The sequence below is a fragment of the Odocoileus virginianus genome, chromosome 6 (genome assembly GCF_023699985.2).
Source record: "Odocoileus virginianus isolate 20LAN1187 ecotype Illinois chromosome 6, Ovbor_1.2, whole genome shotgun sequence".
Lineage (NCBI taxonomy): Eukaryota > Metazoa > Chordata > Mammalia > Artiodactyla > Cervidae > Odocoileus > Odocoileus virginianus.
In genome coordinates this window covers 79245669-79271026 of record NC_069679.1, presented here as the reverse complement: position 1 = coordinate 79271026, position 25358 = coordinate 79245669, and the positions used below count along the sequence as shown (strand labels likewise).

The following is a 25358-nucleotide window of genomic DNA, read 5'->3' as shown; positions in this document are numbered from 1 at the left end:
TACTACCTTCCCTACCCAAGTATGATCCACTGACATGCTGTCCTTATTGCTCTTCTGCAACTAGTTCAAGAACAGCAGTGATTAAAAAAAAAATCATGGATACGAGAGCCAGTCTGCCTAGGTTAGGACCCGATTCTACTATTTCCTGGTTATTTCACCTTGGGAAGGTCTATGAGTACTGGTTTATTTATGCATAGAACGGGAGAGTGAGAGTATTTTATTTTGGGTTGTTATAGGAATACATGAGTGTATCATTTTTAAGTTCTTACGACAGCACCTGGAATGTTGTCAGTGCCAGGTAGGTGTGCGTGTGAGGGTGTGTGAGCTCAGTTGTGTCTCTGCTGGTTGCTGTTAGTATTATTATTATTCCTACTCCGAGCTTCAGAATTCCACATTCCCTTTGCCTGAAAAACTCCTGGCTGCCTCTACTGAGTATTCAGTTTTAAACTCAAATTGTCTTTCCTCAGAACAGCCTTTCTTCCTCTTTTTTAATAAACTGTCTGACCCTTGTGTTCATTTCCCTCATAGCACTGAGATCTTCTTAGTTGTTTGCCGGTTTCTTTTCTGACTTCCATACTAGAATGTAAACAAAATGCAAGAAGGCTCTGGTCTGTCCTATTCATTGCTGGGAATAGGACAGTGCCGGGCACGTAACAGGTGCTCAGTAAATGTTTACTGAACAGATGAATAAAGGGACACTATTGTGCAGGCATGCTTACGGAAGTAAGCTTTAGGGTTTCACTAGCCCACCAGATAGAGCCCAAAGAGATTTCTTAGATGGCCTTAGCTGCTGAGCAGATTCATCTATGGAGTGATGTTTAAAATCTGCAGCGGACTGCCTATTCTACCTAATGTTTGGAGGTTCATGAGAAATCATTCCTGTCTCTCCTGCATCACTGCCTAAAATCCTCCCCTCCTCTGCTTTGATGCAGAGATACAAGCCTTATTTCTGATCTACAAACACTTTTGGTCTGCAGAGTCACTGTGTCCCATGGGCTTCATGTTTCTTACAGACGCTTCCAAATTCTCCACCTGTTTTTGCAAACAACAGAACTTCTTCCTCAAACCCAGAAATTAATTCAACTTCCACCAAAACCTTTTGTCACTTAATCCAGACACTGCCACTTACCCTCTGATTTTCTTCTGATTCTTGAAAGCACAGCAGTGGCTCGGATAAGAAAGGTCAGCCCGTGTGAGGTGAAGGAAGCTCAAGGAAAGAGGAAGTTTCTTTAGAGTCCAAGTGTTTCTTGCTATCAGTTCCTTCAGGTGTTCCAGGCCTTTGGATGGCAGGGCAGTGACACTGGTATAAGAGATGTCCCTGAGAGGGAAACAACAGTGATCAGAGGGTGAGCAGCCAGGACCTTTTAGAATCCAGACAGGCCTGAGATTCATGGGGAGATGACATGATGCCTTCTTCTACTGAACATGCCCCCTGAGATATTACACACAGCCACTGGTCTAAGGAGGAATAATATGCTTCTAAGTTGATACACTGCAAGGGACTCCCTTTTTAAGATAACTTTCAGATTGGAGTATAAGTGCTTTACAGTGCTGTATTAGTTTCTGCTTTACAACAAGGTGAATCAACTATATGTATACATAAACATATATCCCCTCCTTTAGCTTTCCTCCCACCCTCCCCACCCCCACCCCTCTAGGTCATCACAGAGCACCGAGCTGAGCTCCCTGTACTATGCAGCAACTCCCCACTAGCTATCTATTTTACACACGGTAGTGTATATCAGTTCAGTTAGTTCAGTTGCTCAGTCATGTCTGACTCTGTGACTCATGGACTGCAGCACACTGGGACTCCCTGTCTATAACCAAGTCCCAGAGTTTACTCAAACTCATGTCCACTGAGTTGGTGATGCCATCCAATCATCTCATCCACTGTCGTTGCCTTCTCTTCCTGCCTTCAATCTTTCCCTGCATCAGGGTCTTTTCAAATGAGTCAGCTCTTCGCATCAGGTGGCCAAAGTATTGGAGTTTCAGCTTCAGCATCAGCCCTTCCAATGAATATTCAGGACTGATCTCCTTTAGGATGGAGTGGTTGGATTTCCTTGCAGCCCAAGGGACTCTCAAGAGTCCTCCAACACCACAGTTCGAAAGCATCAGTTCTTCGGCACTCAGCTTTCTTTATAGTCCAACTCTCACATCCATACAAGGCTACTGGAAAAACCGTAGCTTTGACTAGCCGGACCTTTGTTGGCAAAGTAATGTATATATGTGTATATGTGTACATGTATGTCTGTGCTACTCCTGATTTCATTCCAGTCTCTCCTACCCCCCTGTGTCCACAAGTTTGTTCTCTACATCTTGTCTCTATTCCTGGGATTCTCATTTTTATTGCTTAGAACTCCAGTATCAATACAAATAATAAATAGTTCATCAGACATTTTGTTTTACCCATTGCAGTACATACAAACTCTTGGAATCAGAGATGGATGTCAATTTTACTCTGGAAAACTACACCATATAATTACTAAGGGGTCTCAAGGCAAGAGAATAAATCTGAACAGGTTCAAAGGGCCTAAGTTGCTCCCAGTCTCTGTGGGGACTAGGGTTTGGGGACTGATAAATTTCTCATTGATCCAGATCAATACCAGTATCAAGAAAATCGTCTAATGATACAGAACTTAGGAGTCATAACCAGTTACGTGGTGAATTCATGACAGAACAATCTCACCATTCTTTACAAAGTTCTCAATGTATTCCTGGAAAAAAAAAAACTCTAGGGTTTATATTAACAAACAAATGAGATTCAAGGTACTTCCAAAAACAATGGGGAGGTGGTGAGGTTGGGAGACATGAGCATTGGTTACCTGCTGCTGCTGCCGCTGCTGCCAAGTCACTTCAGTCATGTCCAACTCTGTGTGACCCCATAGACGGCAGCCCTTAGGTGACATTAATTCATGGCTTTTAGACATTTTTTGCTCTTTTCTCTGTTCTAGAGTCTACCCGTGTATCTTGCCCCATCATTTTTACTTGCATTGAATAATGGCTTGAATAAACCACAAATATTTAACCTGACACCTCTCTTATTTTATATTTTATCAATGTTCATTAAATATTCTTTATTTTTATACTCATTTTTAATATCTCATATAATTAGCATGTAATATTAAACTGATTAGCAAATGAATTGCAATGTTTACAACTTCTTCCTCCACATCATTGTAACTGAACTTTGCTGGGATTTACATTCTCAAGGTTCAGGTTTCCTAGAACTTGCTGTTGTTCAGTTGCTAAGTTGTATCTGACTCTTTGCAACCCCATGGACTGTAGCACGCCAGGCTTCCTTGTCCTATGTATCTCTAGGAGTTTGCTCAAACTCATGTCCATTGAAATGGTGGTGCTATTCAACCATCTTATCCTCTGTCATCCCCTTCTCCTCCTGCCTTCAATCTTTCCCAACATCAGGGCCTTTTCCGATGAGTTGGCTCTTCGCATCAGGTGGCCAAAGTATTGGCACTTCCGCTTCAGCAACAGTCCTTCCAGTAAATATTCAGGGTTGATTTCCTTCAGGAATGATTGGTTTGACCTCCTTGCAGTCCAAGGTACTCTCAAGAGTCTTCTGCAGCACCACAGTTGGAAAGCATAAATTCTTCGGCGCTCAGCCTTCTTTATGGTGCTATTTCTCTTCTCTTCCCCAGTAGCATATTGGACATCTTCCAACCTGGGGATCTGGTGTCATATCTTTTTTGCCTTTTCATACTGTTCATGGGGTTCTCGAGGCATGCCGTGCAGGGTCACCCAAGACAGACATGTCATGGTGGAGAGTTCTGACAAAACATGGTCCCTCCTTGAGGAGGGAATGGCAAACCACTCTAGTATTCTTGCCTTGAGAACCCCAAACTTCCCTGGGGGGAGGCGGGTAATAATTGCTCTTTGTGCATTACTTTATGATCTCCAGGTGATTTTTAACATTAAGCAAGTACATTTGGAAAACTGGCATATATGAATGACTTCGTAGCTAGTGAGAGAGTTGCAGAATGAAGCACAACTTTGAGGAAAATGTGGTTGGACTTTGCCCTCCTGCCTGTGCTTTTGATGCATATCTTTCTCTTTTAAGCCTTCACGGTGCGGCCACCTTTCTGCCTCTGGTTTTTCTGGAAGGCACTTCTGTGTGTCTATTCTGTCAGTGAAACAGGAGAGCATCTCTTGGCTCTCCTTCTCTGCTTTGCTGTCTGTTGCATACACTGATTGTGTGTGTTCATCTGAAGGTGTTTATCCTTCCAAGTAATGTGTTTGCATTTTAAAAGATAGTTCTTGAGAAACCCCTTTAATAACCATTCCAGTTACTGCATGACAAAATACCCCCAAACTAAGTGGTATCAAACCATTTTGTATTATAAGCATAGCTTTATGGGCCAGGATTTCGAACAGGGCGTGGAGGGGGCGGTTTGTGTCTGTTCCACGCTGTCTGGGGCTCAGCTGGGCTGACTCGGTGGTTAGGGTGGCTCAATGGCTGGGGGCTGGGGGTTTAATCAGGCTGCTTCACTTCCTTGTTCTGGTGTCAGGGCTGAGACGGCTCAACCCTGCATTCAGCTGAGATTGTGGATGTGCCTTCTCCCAGTGATTTGAGCTTCTCACAAAATGGTGGCTTACTTATGAGAGGAATCAACTGAAGAGAGGGCATTCTAGGAGAACCAGTAGATTCAAGGGCAGGAGATACTGAACCTCATGAGATACCAACCCAGGGGAGGCATCCTCCTCCATATCTCACTCCTTCTCAGTGGGAAGAGCGTCCAGGAATTTGGTGCCTTATTTTAAAACTGCCATAGCTGTCTCGCTGTGGGCTTCCCTGGTGGCTCAGAGGGTAAAGAATCTGCCTGCTATGTGAGAGACCTGAGTTCCATCCCTGAGTCAGAAGATCCCCTGGAGGAGGAAATGGTACCCACCCCAGTATTCTTGCCTGGGAAATCCTGTGGACAGAGGGGCCTGGCCAGCTACAGTCCATGGAGTCGCAAAGAGTTGGACACAACTGAGCGATTAACACTTTCACTTAGTTGATTCGGCGGTGAGGATATCAGTAGGGCAGGTATTTGCTGAAAAGAGACAGCTCACCACTCTGCAAAGCAGTCTGTGGGCCAGGCAGCAGACAAAGAGACGAGACATCCTTTGTGTCCAGAGATCCAGCTGACTGACGGTGGAGCCAGGATGTGGGTCTAGAGTTCTCAGATTCAGTCTCCTGGGAGCTTTTCTCTACCTCTTATGTTCAGGTCTCTGTAGTCTTTGAACTTAGATCCAGGTGCAGTGACCCCTCCAGGACCTCATTAGGCATCTGGGAGTGAGGAATGTATTCCCTGATTTGTCTGAGTGTCTGCAGTGAGTGTATCCCAGGTAGTCTAGAGTTAGGTCCCGATGGGGCTGAATTGGGAGGGTGTTTTTGGAAAATGTGTATAAACTTTGTGACAAAACATCTGTAACATAATTAGTACTTGGCATATCGTAGGTGTTCGATGTTAACGCCCTCTTTGCCACAATCTGGAGTTTATTTAAGCTCAAGTCAGAAGCAAGGGACCTAGCAAATACAGTTCCAGCCCAGATCTTGACTTATATATTCAACTGCTCATTGGACATTTCCACTTGGGTTTTTCACAGGCATCTCCAACTGAACAGATCCATCCTGAACTTAGCTTCTAATACCCCATCTGCATGCCAACCTGCTCCTCCTCCATTTAAGCTAGCAGAAACCAGGGAGCTGAACTCCAAAAGAGCTGGAATCCATGTATCTGCATGTCTCGTGGGAGCTCTCTGGTTCGAGCTAATAACATCTCTTGTTCCTGTAGTGGTCTTGCCAGTTACTTGCCTCCAATCCACTCTCCACACAGCAGCTAGGGTAGTCGTCACACATGAGTGAAGCAAGGTCAAAAGGTTTTGAGCACTGCTCAAAACCTTGCAGTGATTTCCTAACGTACCGTGAATCACATCTGCCCTTCCTCCCGTGTTTGCCAGCGCCCTGAAGATCCGCGGCCTTTCCCTCCTCTCCAACCTCATCTCAGGGGCCAGAGCCATTTGCAGCCCAATCTAGATCCACTTAATACTAGGATTGACCTGGAGCCATCTCCCGCCCCACGGGCAGGAGCCACTTGATGCCTCTGTAAGCATCCATTAAGCCCGCTGCTCCGAGAGTGCCCCGAGATGCTGCGCTCTCCTGACGCAAGCCACTCCATGCCTGCTCCTTAAGCCCTTCGAGTCAAGCAAGGGGAACAGATGCCGCCCCTCACCCTTTGAGAATCAGTTTCAGCTCCCCTGCAGAGATCTAGAGATCTGCAGGAAGGAAGGGAGGAGCTCCTTACACGTCCCAGTGGACGCAGCATCACCTCTCCTCTCAAGATGATGAAATGATTCTTCCCTTTAAGCCTACTGGCATTTCTTTATTTCCTGCCTACCAACTACCATCTTCCAGGGCTTGCGTCCTTGTGGATTCTTTCTTGTCCTTGCTCAATATTCATGCCATGTACGTATGCTACCACGTATATACACGCCTGTGAAAAAGATAACTACTGGGGACCTATTATAAAGCATAGGGAGCTCAGCTTGGTGCTCTGAAATGACCTGGAGGACTGGGAGAGATTGAGGGCAGGAGAAGAAGGGGATGACAGAGGATGAGATGGTTAGATGGCATCACCAACTCAATGGACATGAGTTTGAGTAAGCTCCGGGAGTTGGTGATGGACAGGGAGGCCTGGCGTGCTGCAGTCCATGGGGTTGCAAAGAGTTGGGCACGACTGAACGACTGAACTGAACTGAACTGAAGAGGGTGGGAGGGAGTCCAGGAGGAAGGAGATTATATATATACACATGAAAGTCTTTTTAGGCATTATATCCAATTTACAAATTACGATAGAAATAGTGAAAGATGTGGCTATGTAAAGTTATACACTATGTTCCACAAAATACTGCACAGTATAGCATCAAATAATTTAAAAAGGAACATCAATGGAAAAGAAATATTCATGCCATGAATATTTACAGTAAAATGCAATTGAGCTAGACCCCAAATAAGATCTCAGGTCAGCAGTTTATATGTCTGCAGAGTCGTGGTTCTTATCACTACCACCTTAGTTTAGGTTTGAATTACATTTCAACTGAGTTTTGCAAAAACCTGCTGAGTGATCTCCCAGAAAGTGTCTACTGACTCTGCCTTTAGACGTAGGAGAGGATGTTCTTTCTAAAACTTAAACCTCATCTTGTTGCTTTCCAGCTTGAAACCCATGGCCTACAGATTGAAGTTCAGCCTTCTCTGTCTCTGCTCTCTCTCCAATGGGAGTCTCTTCCTGAATCCACATGGCTTGGGGATCTTAGTTCCCTGACTAGGGATTGAACCCGCACCCTTGGAAGTGAACATGCAGAATCCTGATCACTGGATAGCCAGATAGTTCCCTGGAGTATATTTTCAAGTAATTTCTTAGAAAAGTGATATATGTAAGATATTTTCTGGATCCTGTATGACTAAAAAATGACTTTTTCCCCGCACTCTTTTAAAATTCAGTTGATACTTTCAGTTCAGTTCAGTCGCTCAGTTGTGTCCACCTCTTTGTGATCCCATGAACCGCAGCATGCCAGGCCTCCCTGTCCATCACCAATTCCCAGAGTCCACCCACACCCATGTCCATTGAGTCAGTGATGCCATCCAACCATCTCATCCTCTGTTGTCCCCTTCTCCTCCTGCCCACAATCTTTCCCAGCATCAGGGTCTTTTCACATGAGTCAGCTCTCTGCATCAGGTGGCCAAAGTATTGGAGTTTCAGCTTCAAAATCAGTCCTTCCAATGAACACCCAGGACTGAGCTCCTTTAGGATGGACTGGTTGGATCTCCTTGCAGTCCAAGGGACTCTCAAGAGTTTCCTTCAACACCACAGGTCAAAAACATCAATTCTTCTGCGCTCAGCTTTCTTTATAGTCCAACTCACACATCCATACATGACCACTGGAAAAGCCATAGCCTTGACCAGATGGACCTTTGTTGGCAAAGTAATGTGTCTGCTTTTTAATATGCTATCTAGGTTGGTCATAACTTTCCTTCCAAGGAGTAAGCGTCTTTTAATTTCAAGGCTGCAATCACCATCTGCAGTGATTTTAGAGCCTAGAAAAATAAATTCAGCCACTGTTGTCACTGTTTCCCCATCTATTTGCCATGAAGTGATGGGACCGGATGCCATGATCTTAGTTTTCTGAATGTTGAGCTTTAAGCCAACTTTTTCACTCTCCTCTTTCACTTTCATCAAGAGGCTCTGTAGTTCTTCTTCACTTTCTGCCACAAGGGTGGTGTCATCTGCATGTCTGAGGTTATTGATATTTTTCCTGGCAATCTTGATTCCAGCTTGTGCTTCCTCCAGCCCAGCGTTTCTCATGACATCCTCTACATATAAGTTAAATAAGCAGGTGACAAAACAGCCTTGGCATACTTCTTTTCCTATTTGGAACCAGTCTGTTGTTCCATGTCCAGTTCTAACTGTTGCTTCCTGACCTGCATACAGGTTTCTTAAGAGGCAGGTCAGGTGGTCTGGTATTCCCATCTCTTTCAGAATTTTCCACAGTTTATTGTGATCCACACAGTCGAAGTCTTTAGCATAGTCAATAAAGCAGAAATAGATGTTTTTCTGGAACTCTCTTTTTCGATGATCCAGCAGATGTTGGCAATTTGATCTCTGGTTCCTCTGCCTTTTCTAAAACCAGCTTAAACATCTGGAAGTTCACGGTTCACGTATTGCTGAAGCCTGGCTTGAAGAATTTTAAGAATTTTTAAAATTAATTAATTTCTAAAGTTTACAGCTTTATTGAGGTAATAATTGACAAAAATAATATATATTTATGGTATACAAAGTGATGTTTTTATATATGTATACATTGTGAAATGATTACCACAATCGAGCTAATTAACATATCCATCACCTCACATAGATGTGATTTTTTGTGTGTGGTGAGAACACTTTATGTCTACTCTCTGAGCAAATATCAAATATACAATATAGTATTATTAGCTATAGTCACCATGCAGAGTACATCATGTGAAAAGTAGGTCGGATGAATCACAAGATAGAATCAAGACTGCAGGAGAAATGCCAACAATCTCAGATATGCAGATAATACCACTCTGATGGCAGAAAATGAAGAGAAACTAAAGAGCCTCTTGATGAGAGTCAAGGAAAAGACTGAAAAAGCTGGCTTGAAACTCAACATTCAAAAAACTAAGATCATGGCATCTGGTCCCATCACTTCATGGCAAATAGAAGGGGGAAAAGTGGAAACAATGAAAGATTTTTTTTTTCTTGGGCTTTAACATCACTGTGGACAGTGACTGCAGCCATGAAATTAAAAGATGCTTGCTCCTTGAAAGGAAAGCTATTGATAAACCTAGACAGTACATTAAAAAACAGAGACATCACTTTGCCAACAAAGGTCCATATAGTCAAAGCTATGGTTTTTCCAGCAGTCATGTAGTGATGTGAGAGTTGGACCATAAAGAAGGCTGAGCACCAAAGAATTAATGCTTTCAAATTGTGCTGCTGGACAAGACTCTTGAGAGTCCCTTGGACTGCAAGGAGGTCAAACCAGTCAATCCTAAAAAAGGTCAACCCTGAATATTCTTTGGAAGGACTGTTGCTAAAGCAGAAGCTCCAATACTTTGGCCACCTGATGTGAAGAGCCGACTCATTAGAAAAGACCCTGATGCTGGGAAAGATTGAAGGCAGAAGGAAGAGGGAGTGGCAGAGGATGAGATGGTTGGATGGCATCTCGACTCAATGGACATGAGTTTGAGCAAACTACAGGGGACAGTGGAGGGCAGAGGATCCTTGCATGTTACAGTCCATTGAGTCAAAAAGAGTCAGACAGAATTTAGGGCGTGAACAACAACAAGGCTGTACCTTAGACTGTCAGAACTTAGGCTATGTAACTGAAACTTTGTACCTTTTGACCAACATTTTCTTGTTTTCCTTATCCCCCAGCCCCTGGCGACCACCACCGTTTTACTCTGTTACTATCAATTCAACTTTTTTAGATTCCACAGGTAAGACAGATCATGTGGTATTGGTCTTTCTGTGCCTGGCTTTGAAGATTTTAATTTTAGCTTGACAAGAGCTGGGACTCTGCCGGTTCTGTTTACTGTCATAGTTTTTGCACCCAGACTGGTGCTCAGAAGACAGAAGGCTCTGAATACATATTTGTCTAATACGTTTTTAAAGTGCTTTCTTGTCTTATCTTCCTTTTTTATGGCATGTTTGAGGAAGCACATGCATCAGTCAGTTGCAGGGGTTTTAAATTCAGACTGTCTGGATTTGCGTTTTCCTTTCCCCACTGACTACACTTAACTATCAGCCACTTAATTTTTTTGTCCCTCAGATTCCTTGTCTTCTTGAGCAGGGGCTCACAGTGTGCTGTCAATAAATATTAACCATTATTATCATTGTCATTATAGGGATAAAACATCTTCTCAGGTTAACCTCAGGTCACTAGTTGTTGCTTTGTAAAATGTTCTTTTCTGTCCTCTGCATGCCTTTTGTTGCTCCAGGCTCATCCCTGCCCTTGACCCGCTCCTGCACATATATTTGTTTATCTTGGTTTTCATCTTTGACGTTAGTAGCATTCTTTCATGGGTGTTCCTTGTTGTCACATTCACGCTTTAAGACTGAGGCACTGAAAAGCTGATCTCAGGAGCTTGTCTACCAGTAGACTTTGCTTTAGGGCAATTTTGTAGGGAGCTGGCCATTCTGCTGTTGAGCCCTAAAATGCCAACATGGAGGTCTTTTTTATTTTAGAGTTTTTCAACTTCTTCAGAAAAGGTACTTCAAATCTCCAGCTTAGAGAGGAGGTACTTGGCAGCTGACATTTTGCATAAATAGGGTAGAGGGTTACCATTTCCAGATGTTGTTCAGTCGTTCAGTCGTGTCCGACTCTTTGTGACCCCGTGGACTGTAGCCCACCAGGTAAATCTGTCCATGGGATTTCCCAGGCAAGAATACTGGAGTGGGTTGCTATTTCCCACTCCAGGGTTGGCAGTGGGTTGCTTCCCCACCCTAGGATCAAACCAGTGTCTCCTGCACTGGCAGGCGAATTCTTTACCACTGAGCCACCTGAGAAACCCTCATTTCCAGACAGAGACGTTCAGTTAGCCCTTTTGGTTTTAGCCCTATATGTCACTCTTGCTACGTCTATCACCTCTAAATACCCCCCAACACACCCTTCAGAGGTGATGCAGGGTGAGACAGTTGCCTCTGAATGTAGCTTCCTGTGGGCACTTTAAGCTTTGCCCTCCTCCTCTGCCTCCCCCCGCCCAACCCCAGAATTCTGTAGCTCTCTAGACCACCCATCTGTCCTCATCTGTCATCTGTCCTTGTGGATTTCTGTATATTAAAATTTTCTTTCCCACATTTCTTAAGGGGATCTCAGGAGGGAGAAAAAATAAAAGCTTCAGTTCAATGCATCATCTCTGACTTTTAATCACTCTTCCATTTCACATGTAGAAATGAGCAGGAGGTAAGAATCAGCACGTGTTGAGTGCTGAGCCACACTGGACAACCTCCAAATCTGGAGTTGATGGGGAAAGAGCCTTAGTCTGCAGAAATCCTCTAACTTACCAAGGCAGGGATCATTTTATTTGAAGCTGTATCTCTTCCCATTTGCCTACATTTTTATTTGACCACTTTGAACCCAGAATTTCCTAGTGGTGTACCTTTTCTCAAATAAACCCTTCAGGGTACAGTTAAAATTTGTAAGTGTTGGTACTGGAGTGAGAAGGATATGGAGGGTAGCTATCAGCCAGCAAGGGACCTGAATTCCTTTGTAAATGCAGCCATGCAGAGTGAAGTCTACAAGCTGGAGGGCCTTGCTTTCCCCTGTCTGACTCTGGCACTTTCCACAAAGAGCTCATCAAGTGAGGGACACTGAGCTTCAAGAGAATTTGCCTCTAGCCAGTATTTACTCACAAACAGCATGCAGCTGAGCCAAGCCTGGCAGACAGTTCGAAGTCTAATTGCCTAGGTCATGGGAACCTTCTCAAGTTAAGTGTCTAATGAAAGTAACAGGGCCTGAGTTTGGACAGAATGAATCCTGCAGGGTTATGTCCCGGGCAAGAATATCACCAAATTTTAATGATGCCAGGGGAAAAAAAAAAAAAGCCAACTGACATTTGACGTCACAGCAAGAACAAATTGCTTCTCATTAGCAATTATCTGCTCTATCTTTGCCAAACATTGAAACAATGTCCATTTTTTTTTGGTGAGATGTTTTATCATCATGATCAAATACACAGTTAACCTTTGATGAATTCAATTGCAACTTAAATAAGCACTAATCGGCTCGCCAGTGTTTCAGCAGCAATTACAAGTCTCTTTTATGTCTGCTTGCAATGAACATGGCTTCTCTAGAGGTCAACATGTAGACACTGATTCATTATGAATGTGTAGTCACATCTGTAAATTGGTAGATGGAAATGCATCTAAGAGCAGAAAGAAGGTTAATTGACTGTTTAAAAAGGAGTTTAATTAATCGATTGATAACAAGGGCTTAGAGGCTTTAAGTTCAAGACAGTTAGCCTGTCATTATTTGTTTGAAAGAATTTTAAAATAGGATATGCATTTATTTAATAAGTATTGATTGATTGTTCTCTATGTCTCAGGCATAGCAGTAAACTAAGCATGCAGACATTGCTGTACTTCACGTGCTTACATTCTAGTTGGGCGAGAAGAACAATTTTTTAAAAATAAAAGTAAAACACACAATATGTTAGCTGATGGTGGTCAATACCATGGGGAAAAGCAATATAGAGTAGGGGAAGGGAAGAGCCCAGAGGTTGGATCACAGTTAGAGATGGGGGAGGGTGTCAGGGAAGGCCTCACTGAGGAGCTGGTTGAGCAGAGGTCTGAAGGAGCTGAGGGAGAAAGCCACACTTATATCTGGGAAAGAGTATTCCAGGAAGAGAGACCAGTCAGTGCAAAGGCCCTGTGGTGAGCATGTACCTGGTTTGTTTAAACAAGCAGAGAGGCCAGTGTGGCTGGAGCTAGACAGTGGGATGTGAGAGCAGAGCATCTTCTCTGGGAGAAGATGTCAGAGACGTTACGGGGAGCAGGTCATATGTGCCTTGTAGACCATCCAAGGGACTCTTGTCTTCTCATCAGAGTGAGATCAAAAGCCTTCAGAGGAATGGCATAGTCTGACTTAACCTTAAAAGGATCAAACTGACTACTGCTCTGAAAGTAAATCAAAGGGAGCAAAGGGTGAAAACAAGCAGGCCAACAAGAAACAGGATGGTTCTTGGACCAGAGTGGTAGCCATGGAGATGCTGAGAGTGGTTGGAGCCTGTATAGTTTTAAAAGGTGAACCAGTGGGATTTTCTGATGGATTTGGATATGGGGTATGAGAAGAAGGTCAAGAATGATTCTGTGACTAATGGTCTACAGCTCAGTTCAGTTCAGTCACTCAGTCATGTCCAACTCTTTGCAACCCCATGAATCGCAGCACACCAGGCCTCCCTGTCCATCACCAATTCCCGGAGTTTACCCAAACTCAAGTCCATCGAGTTGGTGATGCCATCCAGACATCTCATCCTCTGTTGTCCCCCTCTCCTCCTGCCCCCAATCCCTCCCAGCATCAGGGTCTTTTCCAGTGAGTCAACTCTTCGCATGAGGTGGCCAAAGTATTGGAGTTTCAGTTTCAGCATCAGTCCTTCCAATGAACACCCAGGACTGATCTCCTTTAGGATGGACTTGTTGGATCTCCTTGCAGTCCAAGGAACTCTCAAGAGTTTCTCCAACACCATGGTTCAAAAGCATCAATTCTTTGGCGCTTAGCTTTCTTCACCGTCCAACTCTCACATCCATACACAACCACTGGAAAAACCATAGCCTTGATTAGGCAAACCATTGTTGGCAAAGTAATGTCTCTGGTTTTTAATATGCTATCTAGGTTGGTCATAACTTTCCTTCCAAGGAGTTAGCGTCTTTTAATTTCAAGGCTGCAATCACCATCTGCAGTGATTTTGGAGCCCAAAAACAAAGTCTGACACTGTTTTCACTGTTTTCCCATCTATTTCCCATGAAGTGATGGGACCAGATGCCATGATCTTAGATTTGTGAATGTTGAGTGTTAAGCCAACTTTTTCACTCTCCTCTTTCACTTGCATTAAGAGGCTTTTTAGTTCTTCTTCACTTTCTGCCATAAGGGTAGTGTCATCTGCATATCTGAGGTTATTGATATTTCACCCAGCAATCTTGATTCCAGCTTGTGCTTCCTCTAGCCCAGTGTTTCTCATGATGTTCTCTGCACATAAGTTAAATAAGCAGGGTGACAATATACAGCTTTGACGTACTCCTTTTCCTATTCAGAACCAGTCTGTTGTTCCATGTCCTAACTGTTGCTTCCTGACTTGCATATAGGTTTCTCAAGAGGCAGGTCAGGTGATCTGGTATTCCCGTCTCCCTCACACAGTCAAAGGCTTTGGCATAGTCAATAAAGCAGAAATAGATGTTTTTCTGGAACTCTCTTGCTTTTTCGATGATCCAGCAGATGTTGGCAATTTGATCTCTGGTTCCTCTGCCTTTTCTAAAACCAGCTTGAACATCTGGAAATTCACAGTTCACATATTGCTGAAGCCTGGCTTGGAGAATTTTGAGCATTACTTTACTAGCGTGTGAGATGAGTACGATTGTGCGGTAGTTTGAGCATTCTTTGGCATTGCCTTGTTTTGGTATTGGAATGAAAACTGACCTTTTACAGTCCTGTGACCACTCCTGAGTTTTCCAAACTTGCTGGCATATTGAGTGGAGCACTTTCATAGCATCATCTTTCAGGATTTGAAATAGCTCAACTGGAATTGCATCATGTCCACTAGCTTTGTTCATAGTGATGCTTTCTAACACCCACTTGACTTCACATTCTAGGACTCAGTGAAACTAAGCCATGCCCTGTGGGGCCACCCAAGATGGACGGGTCATGGTGAGAGGTATGACAGAATGTGGTCCACTGGAGAAGGGAATGGCAAACCACTTCAGTATTCTTGCCTTGAGAACCCCATGAACAGTAGGAAAAGGCAAAATGATAGGATACTGAAAGAGGAACTCCCCGGGTCAGTAGGTCCCCAATATGCTACTGGAAATCAGTGGCGATATAACTCCAGGAAGAAAGAAGGGATGGAGCCAAAGCAAAAACAATACCCAGTTGTGGATGTGACTGGTGAGAGAAGCAAGGTCCGATGCTGTAAAGAGCAATATTGCATAGGAACGTGGAATGTTAGGTCCATGAATCAAGGCAAATTGGAAGTGGTCAAACAGGAGATGGCAAGAGTGAATGTCGACATTCTAGGAATCAGCGAACTAAAATGAGCTGGAATGGGTGAATGTAACTCAGATGACCATTATATCTACTACTGTGGGCAGGAATCCCTTAGAAGAAATGGAGTAGCCATCATGGTCAACAAAAGAGTCCAAAATCTAGTACTTGGATGCAATCTCAAAAATGACAGAATGATCTCTGTTCATTTCCAAGGAAAACCATTCAGTATCACAGTAGTCCAAGCCTATGCCCCAACGGTAATGCTGAAGAAGCTGAAGTTGAACAGTTCTATGAAGACCTACAAGACCTTTTAGAACTAACACCCAAAAAAGATGTCCTTTTCATTATAGGGGACTGGAATGCAAAAGTAGGAAGCCAAGAAACACCTGGAGTAACAGGCAAATTTGGCCTTGGAGTACAGAATGAAGCAGGGCAAAGGCTATTAGAGTTTTGCCAAGAGAACGCACTGGTCATAGCAAACACCCTCTTCCAACAACACAAGAGAAGACTCTACACATGGACGTCACCAGATGGTCAACACTGAAATCAGATTGATTATATTCTTTGCAGCCAAAGATGGAGAAGCTCTATACAGTCAGCAAAAACAAGACCGGGAGCTGACTGTGGCTCAGATCATGAACTCCTTATTGCCAAATTCAGGCTTAAACTGAAGAAAGGAGGAAAAACCACTAGACCATTCAGGTATGCCCTAAATCAAATCCCTTATGATTATACAGTGGAAGTGAGAAACAGATTTAAGGGATTAGATCTGATAAACAGAGTGCCTGATGAACTATGGATGGAGGTTCATGACATTGTATAGGAGACAGGGATCAAGACCATCCCCATGGAAAAGAAATGCAAAAAAGCAAAATGCCTGTCTGAGGAGGCCTTACAAATAGCTGTGAAAAGAAGAGAAGTGAAAAGCAGAAGAGAAAAGGAAAGATAGTCCCATCTGAATGCAGAGTTCCAAAGAATAGCAAGGAGAGATAAGAAGGCCTTCCTCAGTGATCAATGCAAAGAAATAGAGGAAAACAACAGAATGGGAAAGACTACAGGTCTCTTCAAGAAAATTAGATACCAAGGGAACATTTTCATCCAAAGAGGGTTTCCATAAAGGACAGAAATGGTATGGACCTAACAGAAGCAGAAGATATTAAGAAGAGGTGGCAAGAATACACAGAAGAACTGTACAAAAAAGATCTTCACAACCCAGATAATCACGATGCTCTGCAGCTAGAAGAATGGAATTGTCATCTGAGATGAGGGAAGCTGCAGGTGAGGCAGGTTTGGAGGAATGATGGGCATCTTGTTTTCACAGGTCACGTTTGAGATGCCTGTTAGACATCCAGGTGGCATGTCAAGTAGGCGGTGTGTTATAAGTCTGGAATTTGGTGGAGCTGTTTGGATTGGTGATTTCTATTTAGGTATCACAGGCAGTAAGTCCTCAAAGACATATTAGTAGATGAGATCAACAAGGATGTGGATAAAGAGATGGAAAGAAGGCCAAAGGTGGAGCCTTGGGGCACTCTGACAACAGGAGATCAGGAAGAAGAGGAAGGACTAGAAAAGGAAACTGGGAGGAGCAATCAGAGGGGTGTAGAGAAACCAAGAGAGGGTGGTGTCTTGGAAGCCAAAAGAACAAACTATTGTAAGGAAGATCAAGTCATCAACCAAGTCAAATGCTTCTGAGACATGAACTAAGAATTGGCCATTGCATTTAGCAACTGTGGAAGTCACCGGTGATCTTGAAAAGAGCGGTTTTGGTGACATGGTGAAAACCTACCTGGAGTGAGCTTAACAGGGATTGGGGAGAGGATTTAGAATTCTAGCCAACTCTTTTGCCACATCTTGCTACAAAAGGACACAGAATTAGACATAAATTTGAAGGACATTTTTAAATTATAAGTGTTTCAATATATAACCCTGAAAGATAAAGTATCTTTTAAAAATTAAAAATAAAACCCTAAATATAATAATAACTCTTTAAAGTCACCAAATAATCAGTGTTCCAAAAGAGGCAAGGCAGTTGTCTCTCTGGAGTCAGGATCCATATTGATTTAAGTATTGCAGCTGACTGATATGTCACTCAGGTATCCTTTAATCCATAGGCTCAAGAAATATTGTTTTATGATGGGAGAAACAATAGCATGTTTAAATGTTGATGGGAGATAATCCAGTAAAGAGGAAAATATAGATGCTATTGGACAGAAGGCAAGGATTGCTGAAGCAATGCCCTTAGATTGCTGAGAGGGCATGGGGCCCAAGATTAAAAAGGTGACTTAAAATTCAGGAGAGGAGACAGAGGATGTGGCCCTAGATCCAGGAAGATGGGTAGCTGTGGGACCGTGAGGAATTCTCTTCTGGTTGATTTTATTCTAGATGAAATGGAAGTCAAGGTGATCACGTGGGCATGAGAATGAAAGAGAAGGACTAGAGAATGGAGGCGAGGGGAGGAGGCTGGGCATGATTATCTGGGAAATGGGATATTTGTTATTGCTATAAAGCACTTAGGGTCCACTTGGGGTGAATGACTCTGAGAGTCCCTTGGGCTGCAAGGAGATCCAACCAGTCCATCCTAAAGGAAGTCAGTCCTGAATATTCATTGGAAGGACTGATGCTGAAGCTGAAACTCCAATACTTTGGTCATCAGATGCAAAGAGCCTACTCATTGTGAAAAGATCCTGATGCTGGGAAACATTGAAGGCAGGAGGAGAAGGGGACGACAGAGGATGAGATGGTTGGATGACATCACTGATGCGATGGACATGAGTTTGAGTAAGCTCCAGGAGTTGGTGATGGACAGGCAGGCCTGGCGTGCTGCAGTCCATGGGGTCGTCACAGAGTCGGACATGACAGAGTGACTGAACTGAATTGAACTGGGGTCAGTGATTTAAAGTGGAACCACTTGCCAAGCTCACCTGCAGAAGTGTAGCCCACAGTAGATGGGTAATTGGATTTAACCAAAGTAGAGTTTTTCTAGGCAAGGATGATAGAGGGTCAAGGTGGTTGGCTGTGAATACAAGTCAGTGCTTGTAATGATAGATGATGAAAGTTCATCTTCATATGGAAGAAAGAAGACATGAGAGAGGTGAAAGACAGTGAGATATTAACAATGGACTTGAGAAATAGAGTATTCCTGCCATATCAGTAAACAAAGGATGTCACATGCTTACCTGCTAAGCCTGCTTCAGTTGTGTCCTACTCTTTGTGACCCCATGGACTGTAGCCCACCAGGCTCCTCTGTCCAGGAGATTCTCCAGGCAAGAATACTGGAGTGGGTTTTATGCCCTCCTCCAGGGGCTCTTCCTGACCCAGGGATCAAGCCTACATCTCTTACATCTCTGCACTGGCAGTTGGGTTCTTCACCACTAGCGCCGTCTGGGAAGCCCAAGGATGTCACAGTCATCAGCAGTCGCAGCCGCCATGCACAGTGAGCGGGTGAACCGAGGGAGCACAGGAAGGAAGGGCACCTGTCGCCGAGCGGCCGTCAGACTGCAGCCACTCCCCACAGCGAGCCCCGAGCAGACCCAGAATGTGAAAACATGGGGCACTGGCCCCAGAGAGCTGAGGTGCATGTCAGAGGAGTGATTTCAGTGAGCTCGGGCTTGCATCTTTCCATACATAGAAAAGCACTAAATTCCTTAACTTGACATATCTGATTTCAACTAACAATAATCTTTGGTGTTCCCAAAGTTGGTGTTCCTGACTACCTACCCTTTGTTGCAAAACCTCCATATACCCTAGTTCCTTCCCTCACCTCCTCGGAGCAGTTTCTCATAACTGTCTGGGACGCTGTCTCCCGGGTTGCAGTCCTCATTTTGCCCCAAATAAAACTTCACTTGAAACTCTCATGGTGAAAAAAACTTTTTTCAACAGACTGTTGCTCCTAATAAGACCAAAGAGTTGAAGGAATGACATATGAGAAGGAAACACATGGAAAGACAGCAGGATGTTTGAGACTGAGACTACGAAGGGTTTGGAATCTTTGCTAATGACAGGCCTATGGCCACAGAAAGGAAGTCGAGAGGCAGAGTGGTAAACACATTTACTGGAGTGACCAAGTGACTCAAGGCATAGGAAAGAAGACCTGCATAGACACTTGATCTACATCAACAGTTACAAGAGAAGTCGGATAGAGGGATCGGTGCATCAGGAGTTGAGGCCCTCAAGCAATGAAGAGATAGGATGAGTCTGAAGTTCACCAATAACAACAGAAAATATATCTGGGTGGTAAGGACTGAGGGCATAAGAATCAAGGTTGGGTTGGAGCTCGATGTAGTCTGGTACTTAGTCACTGAAATTCTGGAGGTGGAGTGAAGGAAGAGTGAGGGGACAGGCTTTGGGTAATATCGTTGGCTAATATCTCCATTATCTGGAAGACACTTTTAGATTATAACCATAGGCCTGTATGTGCGTTTTTGTGAAGCACTTACATTTATTGTGGACAGGGTTCATTATTTTGCAACATCTAGGGTTTTTAGATGTCCTGAGGTAACAATGTATGATAAAAAGTAGAAGTAGTGAATTAACCAATCTGTAAATATCTTTTTTATAATTGATTTTTTTAAAAAAGGCAGCACCTTGGACCTGGAATTATTAAATTGTCTCTGAGAAATGTATGTCAGCACTTGTTCATTTAGGTTGGCAGCTGAGGGGCAGAAGAAAGTACAGAGGGAGGGCTGTATGTGGATGTGTTGATATTTATATTCTGATGATAACCATTGATGTATGTGCATCTCCTGGCTGTACCACAGGAATGCATAGTTAGATAATTAATTCAGCAGAAACATACCTCCTTCCTAATACTTTATAGTTTAGACTGGATAATGCATCCTCTCAGAAGCATTATACTTTGTGTACTCTGTTGCTTTATGTCTCATTTTTAATTGAACATTAAGGGAATATAGTATTTTAATCATAGTTACACCAAGATGTTTATCTAGAGGCCTGTTGCCATTTTTTGTCTTCGAAATTTTTGTTGCCAAGAAAGGCAAGATTACATTTTTTCCTTCCAGATTGAGTCAGTGTAGTGTATTCTTGGTTATCAGAACACTCACAGCTTTGGGACTTTGAAATGGTAAATATTCATGATGTGTGAAACAGCATGATACGTAACTGTGTGATCTTAATTACATAGAAATGGATGCTCAGTTGTGAAAATACACAAATGAGACCTAGAAGGCCATGTCAAATGGTAAACTGCTTGTGATTATGAATGACTTTGCTTTTTGCTTCTTGTGTTTATTGGTTTCCTATTATGTACATGTTAACTGTTAAGAGATAAATGTTATCTTAAAAACCTTAAGAAAAAAAAAGAATCAAGGTTGAGGGTAGATTTTTAAGGAGGAGGAGAAATAATGGTCCAAAAGCACATTGATGAAGGAGGGCATCTGTTTAACTTCATAAAAAATATATATGTGTGTATTTTTGGCTGCATTGGATCTTAGGTGAGGCACGTGGGATCTTCGTTGCATCATGCGGGGTCTTTCCCAACCAGTGTGTGGCCTTCATGCAGGCTTATCTCTAGCGGTGGTGCACGGGCTTGGTTGCCCTGTGGCACGTGGGAATCTTAGTTCCCTGACCAGGGATCAAACCTGTGTCCCTTGCATTGGAAGGCAGATTCTTAACCACTGGACAGCTAGGGAAGTCCCAACTTCATTTTATGTAGACTGTTTATGTTTCTATAACATGAGTCAATAATTAGCATTTTTAATTTTTTTTTTTTTTTGTCCACTTTATTGAATTTGTTACAATACTGTTTCCGTTTCATGTTTTGGTTTTTGGCCGCCAGGCATGTGGGTTCTTAGCTCCCCGACCAGGGAACGAACCTGCGCCCCCTACACTGGGGAGCAAAGTCTTAACCACTGGACTGTCAGGGATGTCCCAATAATTAGCATTTTTAAATTAGGTATTCTACTCTAAGATCCTGCCAAGCTGCCATTGCCCACAAGTAAATGCCTTTCATTTTTTCAAGTGTGGATTGACTTGCAACAAGAATTTGCAAGTTGTTCACATGAACTACTTCTCTGCTGTCCTTGCTCATTTTCAGAAAATGAAGATTTTCTCATTTTCAATTCAGAAAAAGAAAAGAAGCATTCTTATTGGAATTTTAATGCCAAGACAAATAACCCAGGAACAGAAAGGTACGATTCTTTCCCCATCTATTGCTTTGGTTCGAAATTATTATCTGTCAGATATTTAAGAATTTTCTGCTATGTGTCTTTCCATGGGGAAAGACAGACAAAAATCCCTCCTCCCATTGCATTTATATACTAATGGAGGGAGAAAGAGTAAGCAAGTCAGCAAACATCTAAAATGTCTAGAAGTTTGGGTGGTGCTAAGTATCATGGAGAAAAAGAAAGCAAGGAACTAGGATGAAGGGTGATGGGCAGCTTCAAATTTAAATAGATAATTCAGGGAAGACCTCAGTGAGAAGCTTATGTTTAAGGAAAAACTTGAAGGAGCTGGAGGAACAAGCCCCACGGATCTCCAGGGAAGGAGCCTCCTGCGTAGAGAAAACAGCAAGTGCATAACCCCCAAGGTGAGAACACACCTGGGGGCACCGATTCAGTGTGGCTGGAGTGGAGTGTGAGGGAAGACACAGGAGATGGGGTCACAGATAATGGATCGTAGGTAGGGGGCAAACGGCAATAGGTCTTTGAGGCCCTCGTGAGGACTTTTTTTTTTTTTTTCTGAAGTCAGATATTCAAGAATTGGAGGGTTTTGAGTAGAAATTTAAGAAAAGAATGAAGTGAAGTTCGGAAATCACAGAAGGTGCAAGAATAATCTTATGTGAAAAGGGTTGACCTGATGTTCTAGGACTTGATGATGTTTCTCCGTTAGGGCTGGGTTTGCATCCTAACGTCACCACTTATGGCCAGGTGACCTTGGGGACTCACCTGATATCTATGCACCTAGTTGTTAAAGAAGGATAACAACATCTACTACTGAATAGTTAAAAAGACTCAAGGCTGTCTGTAAAGAACCTAGAACACAGCTGAAGCTCAAAATTGGCCCCTATTATTAAGAAAATATTTGTCTAAAGATTTAGATGATCATAAATGACCAGTCTTTTCTTAAAGTCTGCATACAAACAAAATTGCTTTGGAACTCAGATATCACTGTTATCTTCTTCTCCCTCTTGAGGTTGCATAATTGCACTTCATTTAAGCCCCTGGCTTCCATGACCTAGGAAATCTCGTGGAGTTAATTGTCTCAGCATTATAGATCCTGCAATGAATAAACTACCTCCATATTGTAATACTTTTGCCCACCTGATGCAAAGAGCTGACTCATTTGAAAAGACCCTGATGCTGGGGAAGATTAAGGGCCAGAAGAGAAGGGGCCGACAGAGGGTGAGATGGCTGGATGGCATCACCGACTCTATGGACATGAGTTTGAGCAGGCTCCGGGAGGTCGTGAGGGACAGGGACGCCTGGCGTGCTGCCGTCCATGGGGTCGCAGAGTCAGACATGCGCAACTGAGCAACAGCAGCCGGCACGTTGTAGTTCAGTGAGGTTGGAGCTCCTCCACGCAGAAACAAGGGCATGATGGGAACAACTTCCGGTAGGCAAATGCTGAGGCGCAAACGTGCCCTCCCCAGCACAGTCCCGTCCCCCGTACTCCATCACCCCCAACACACGTATAAAATGAGCATCACCTCAGCCTCCACACTGCCTGGGAGAAACGAAAAGTCCCCTTTCTTTCAGAGTGTGTATTTCTTTAGTCAGAGTGTGTATTTCTTTTAGACTCAGAAGCAGAACATAATTAACAAAATGGATTTCAGAGACTTGGCAGAGAGTGTGTCAGAATGAAAACCCTTAGCTACCTTATTTCCTTCCACCTGTTTTCCAAGAGTAAAAACCTCCAGACGAGTCAAAGATGTAGTCTGTGTGCTGTGAGCTCAGTCGCTCAGTCGTCCAGCCCTTCGTGAGCCCGTGGACTGTGGCCCGCCCGGCTCCTCTGACCGTGGGATTTCCCAGGCAAGAATACTGGGGTGGGTTGCCACTGGTTTTAGTACTCATTCCTGTCTACTTGGGAAGAATCGAGTGCCTCATTGTATACACCGTAAACTGCTTCTTTATTTATATTTGTTGGCTATTTATTTAAAAATAAATAACCCCCCAAAAAAATAAATTAAAAAAATAAATAAATAAATAAATAAATAACCCAGGTTGATTATATAATATATAATAATTATATCATAATAATGATTATATAATAATCCCAGGTTGATTCACCCCTCCTATCAGTTGACCTGTTGTCAGCATTTTTTAGTTAATTATAACATCATGAGTAAAACTTGCTACAAAACAGACTACACATCATTTTTACTCCATCTGTGTGGCCCTATGCAATCTCATTTCTGTTCTTTCATCATACAGTTAAGACTTGATATGAGTAAAATCACCAGAAATTATGAAAAGAGTAGTTTGGAGAGGCCAGAATCCTTTGGGACTGCTAATATAAAAGAAAATAATTTAAGATATTTAGCACTGAGACTAGTAGGCACTCACTAAAAAGTAGATTTATTTAAATGTAAAGTTGCAAAAAAATGTTCTACTTGCTTTTCATTCTGAAGATTCATCACTGTTGAAGGCTCTTAGCTAAAGAGCACTGATTAGGTAATAAAACTCTTCAGAATTTATATGGTTTAGAAATATTTTCCTCATTTTTTCCCCTATAACTTCAGGTGTTATTTGCCTAGAATTCAGACTCAGCAAAAATTCTTTTATAATCTACCAGTTTTGACCAAAGTGAAAAGCCCTTAACAATTAAGCAAAACTGAGTTACAAGAAACAGTTAATGGATTTGTGAATTATTATTTTTTAGTGATGTAGTCCTCCTAGTTAACTTTTTGGCTTGGCACAGATAGAAGACTGAATCCCCTAATGTAAAATGAATGATCATTTGAGGACACTGCACTCAACTATGGCTTCCATTGCTTTGAAGAACTTTATTTAAAATAAATATCTTTTTTTTTAATTAATATTTTTTTATTGAAGGGTAATTGCTTGAAAAAGCAAGAGAGTTCCAGCAAAACATCTATTTCTGCTTTGTGACTACGCCAAAGCCTTCGACTATGTGGATCACAATTAACTGTGGAAAACTCTGAAGGAGATGGGAATACCAGACCACCTGACCTGCCTCTTGAGAAACCTGTATGCAGTTCAGGAAGCAACAGTTAGAACTGGACATGGAACAACAGACTGGTTCCAAATAGGAAAAGGAGCATGTCAAGGCTGTATTTAGTCACCCTGCTTATTTAACTTATATGCAGAGTACATCATGAAAAACGCTGGGCTAGAGGAAGCACAAGCTGGAATCAAGATTGCCAGGAGAAATATCAATAACCTCAGATATGCAGATGACACCACCCTTATGGCAGAAAGTGAAGAATTAAAAAGCCTCTTGATGCAAGTGAAAGAGGAGAGTGAAAAAATTGGCATAAAGCTCAACATTCAGAAAACTAAGATCATGGCATCCGGTCCCATCACTTCATGGCAAATAGATGAGGAAACAATGGAAACAGTGGTTGTCTTTATTTTGGGGGGCTCCAAAATCACTGCAGATGGTGATTGCAGCCTTGAAATTAAAAGACGCTTACTCCTTGGAAGGAAAGTTATGACCAACCTAGACAGCATATTGAAAAACAGAGACATTACTTTGTCAACAAAGGTCCATCTAGTCAAGGTTATGGTTTTTCCAGTGGTCATGTACGGATGTGAGAGTTGAACTGTAAAGAAAGCTGAGCACTGAAGAATTGATGCTTTTGAACTGTGGTGTTGGAGAAGATTCTTGAGAGTCCCTTGGAATGCAAGAAGATCCAACCAGTCCATCCCAAAGGAGATCAGTCCTGGGTGTTCACTGGAAGGACTGATGCTGAAGCTGAAACTCCAATACTTTGGCCACCTGATGCGGAGAGCTGACTCATTTGAAAAGACCCTGATGCTGGGAGGGATTGGGGCAAGGAGGAGAAGGGGATGACAGAGGATGAGATGGTTGGATGGCATCACCGACTCGATGGCCATGGGTTTAGGTGGACTCGAGGAGTTGGTGATGGACAGGGAGGCCTGGCA

The 25358-nt window shown here is 43.0% G+C and overlaps 1 protein-coding gene across 1 annotated transcript in view; it reads right to left on the bottom strand.

The window, feature by feature from the left end:
- Window positions 1-25358, bottom strand: part of TSHR (thyroid stimulating hormone receptor) — a 162719-nt gene that overhangs the window by 6891 nt on the left and 130470 nt on the right. Inside the window, exon 10 of the mRNA XM_070469729.1 lies at window positions 1130-1318. Coding sequence (XP_070325830.1) covers window positions 1130-1318 — 189 coding nt within the window. The remainder of the gene's footprint in view (window positions 1-1129; window positions 1319-25358) is intronic.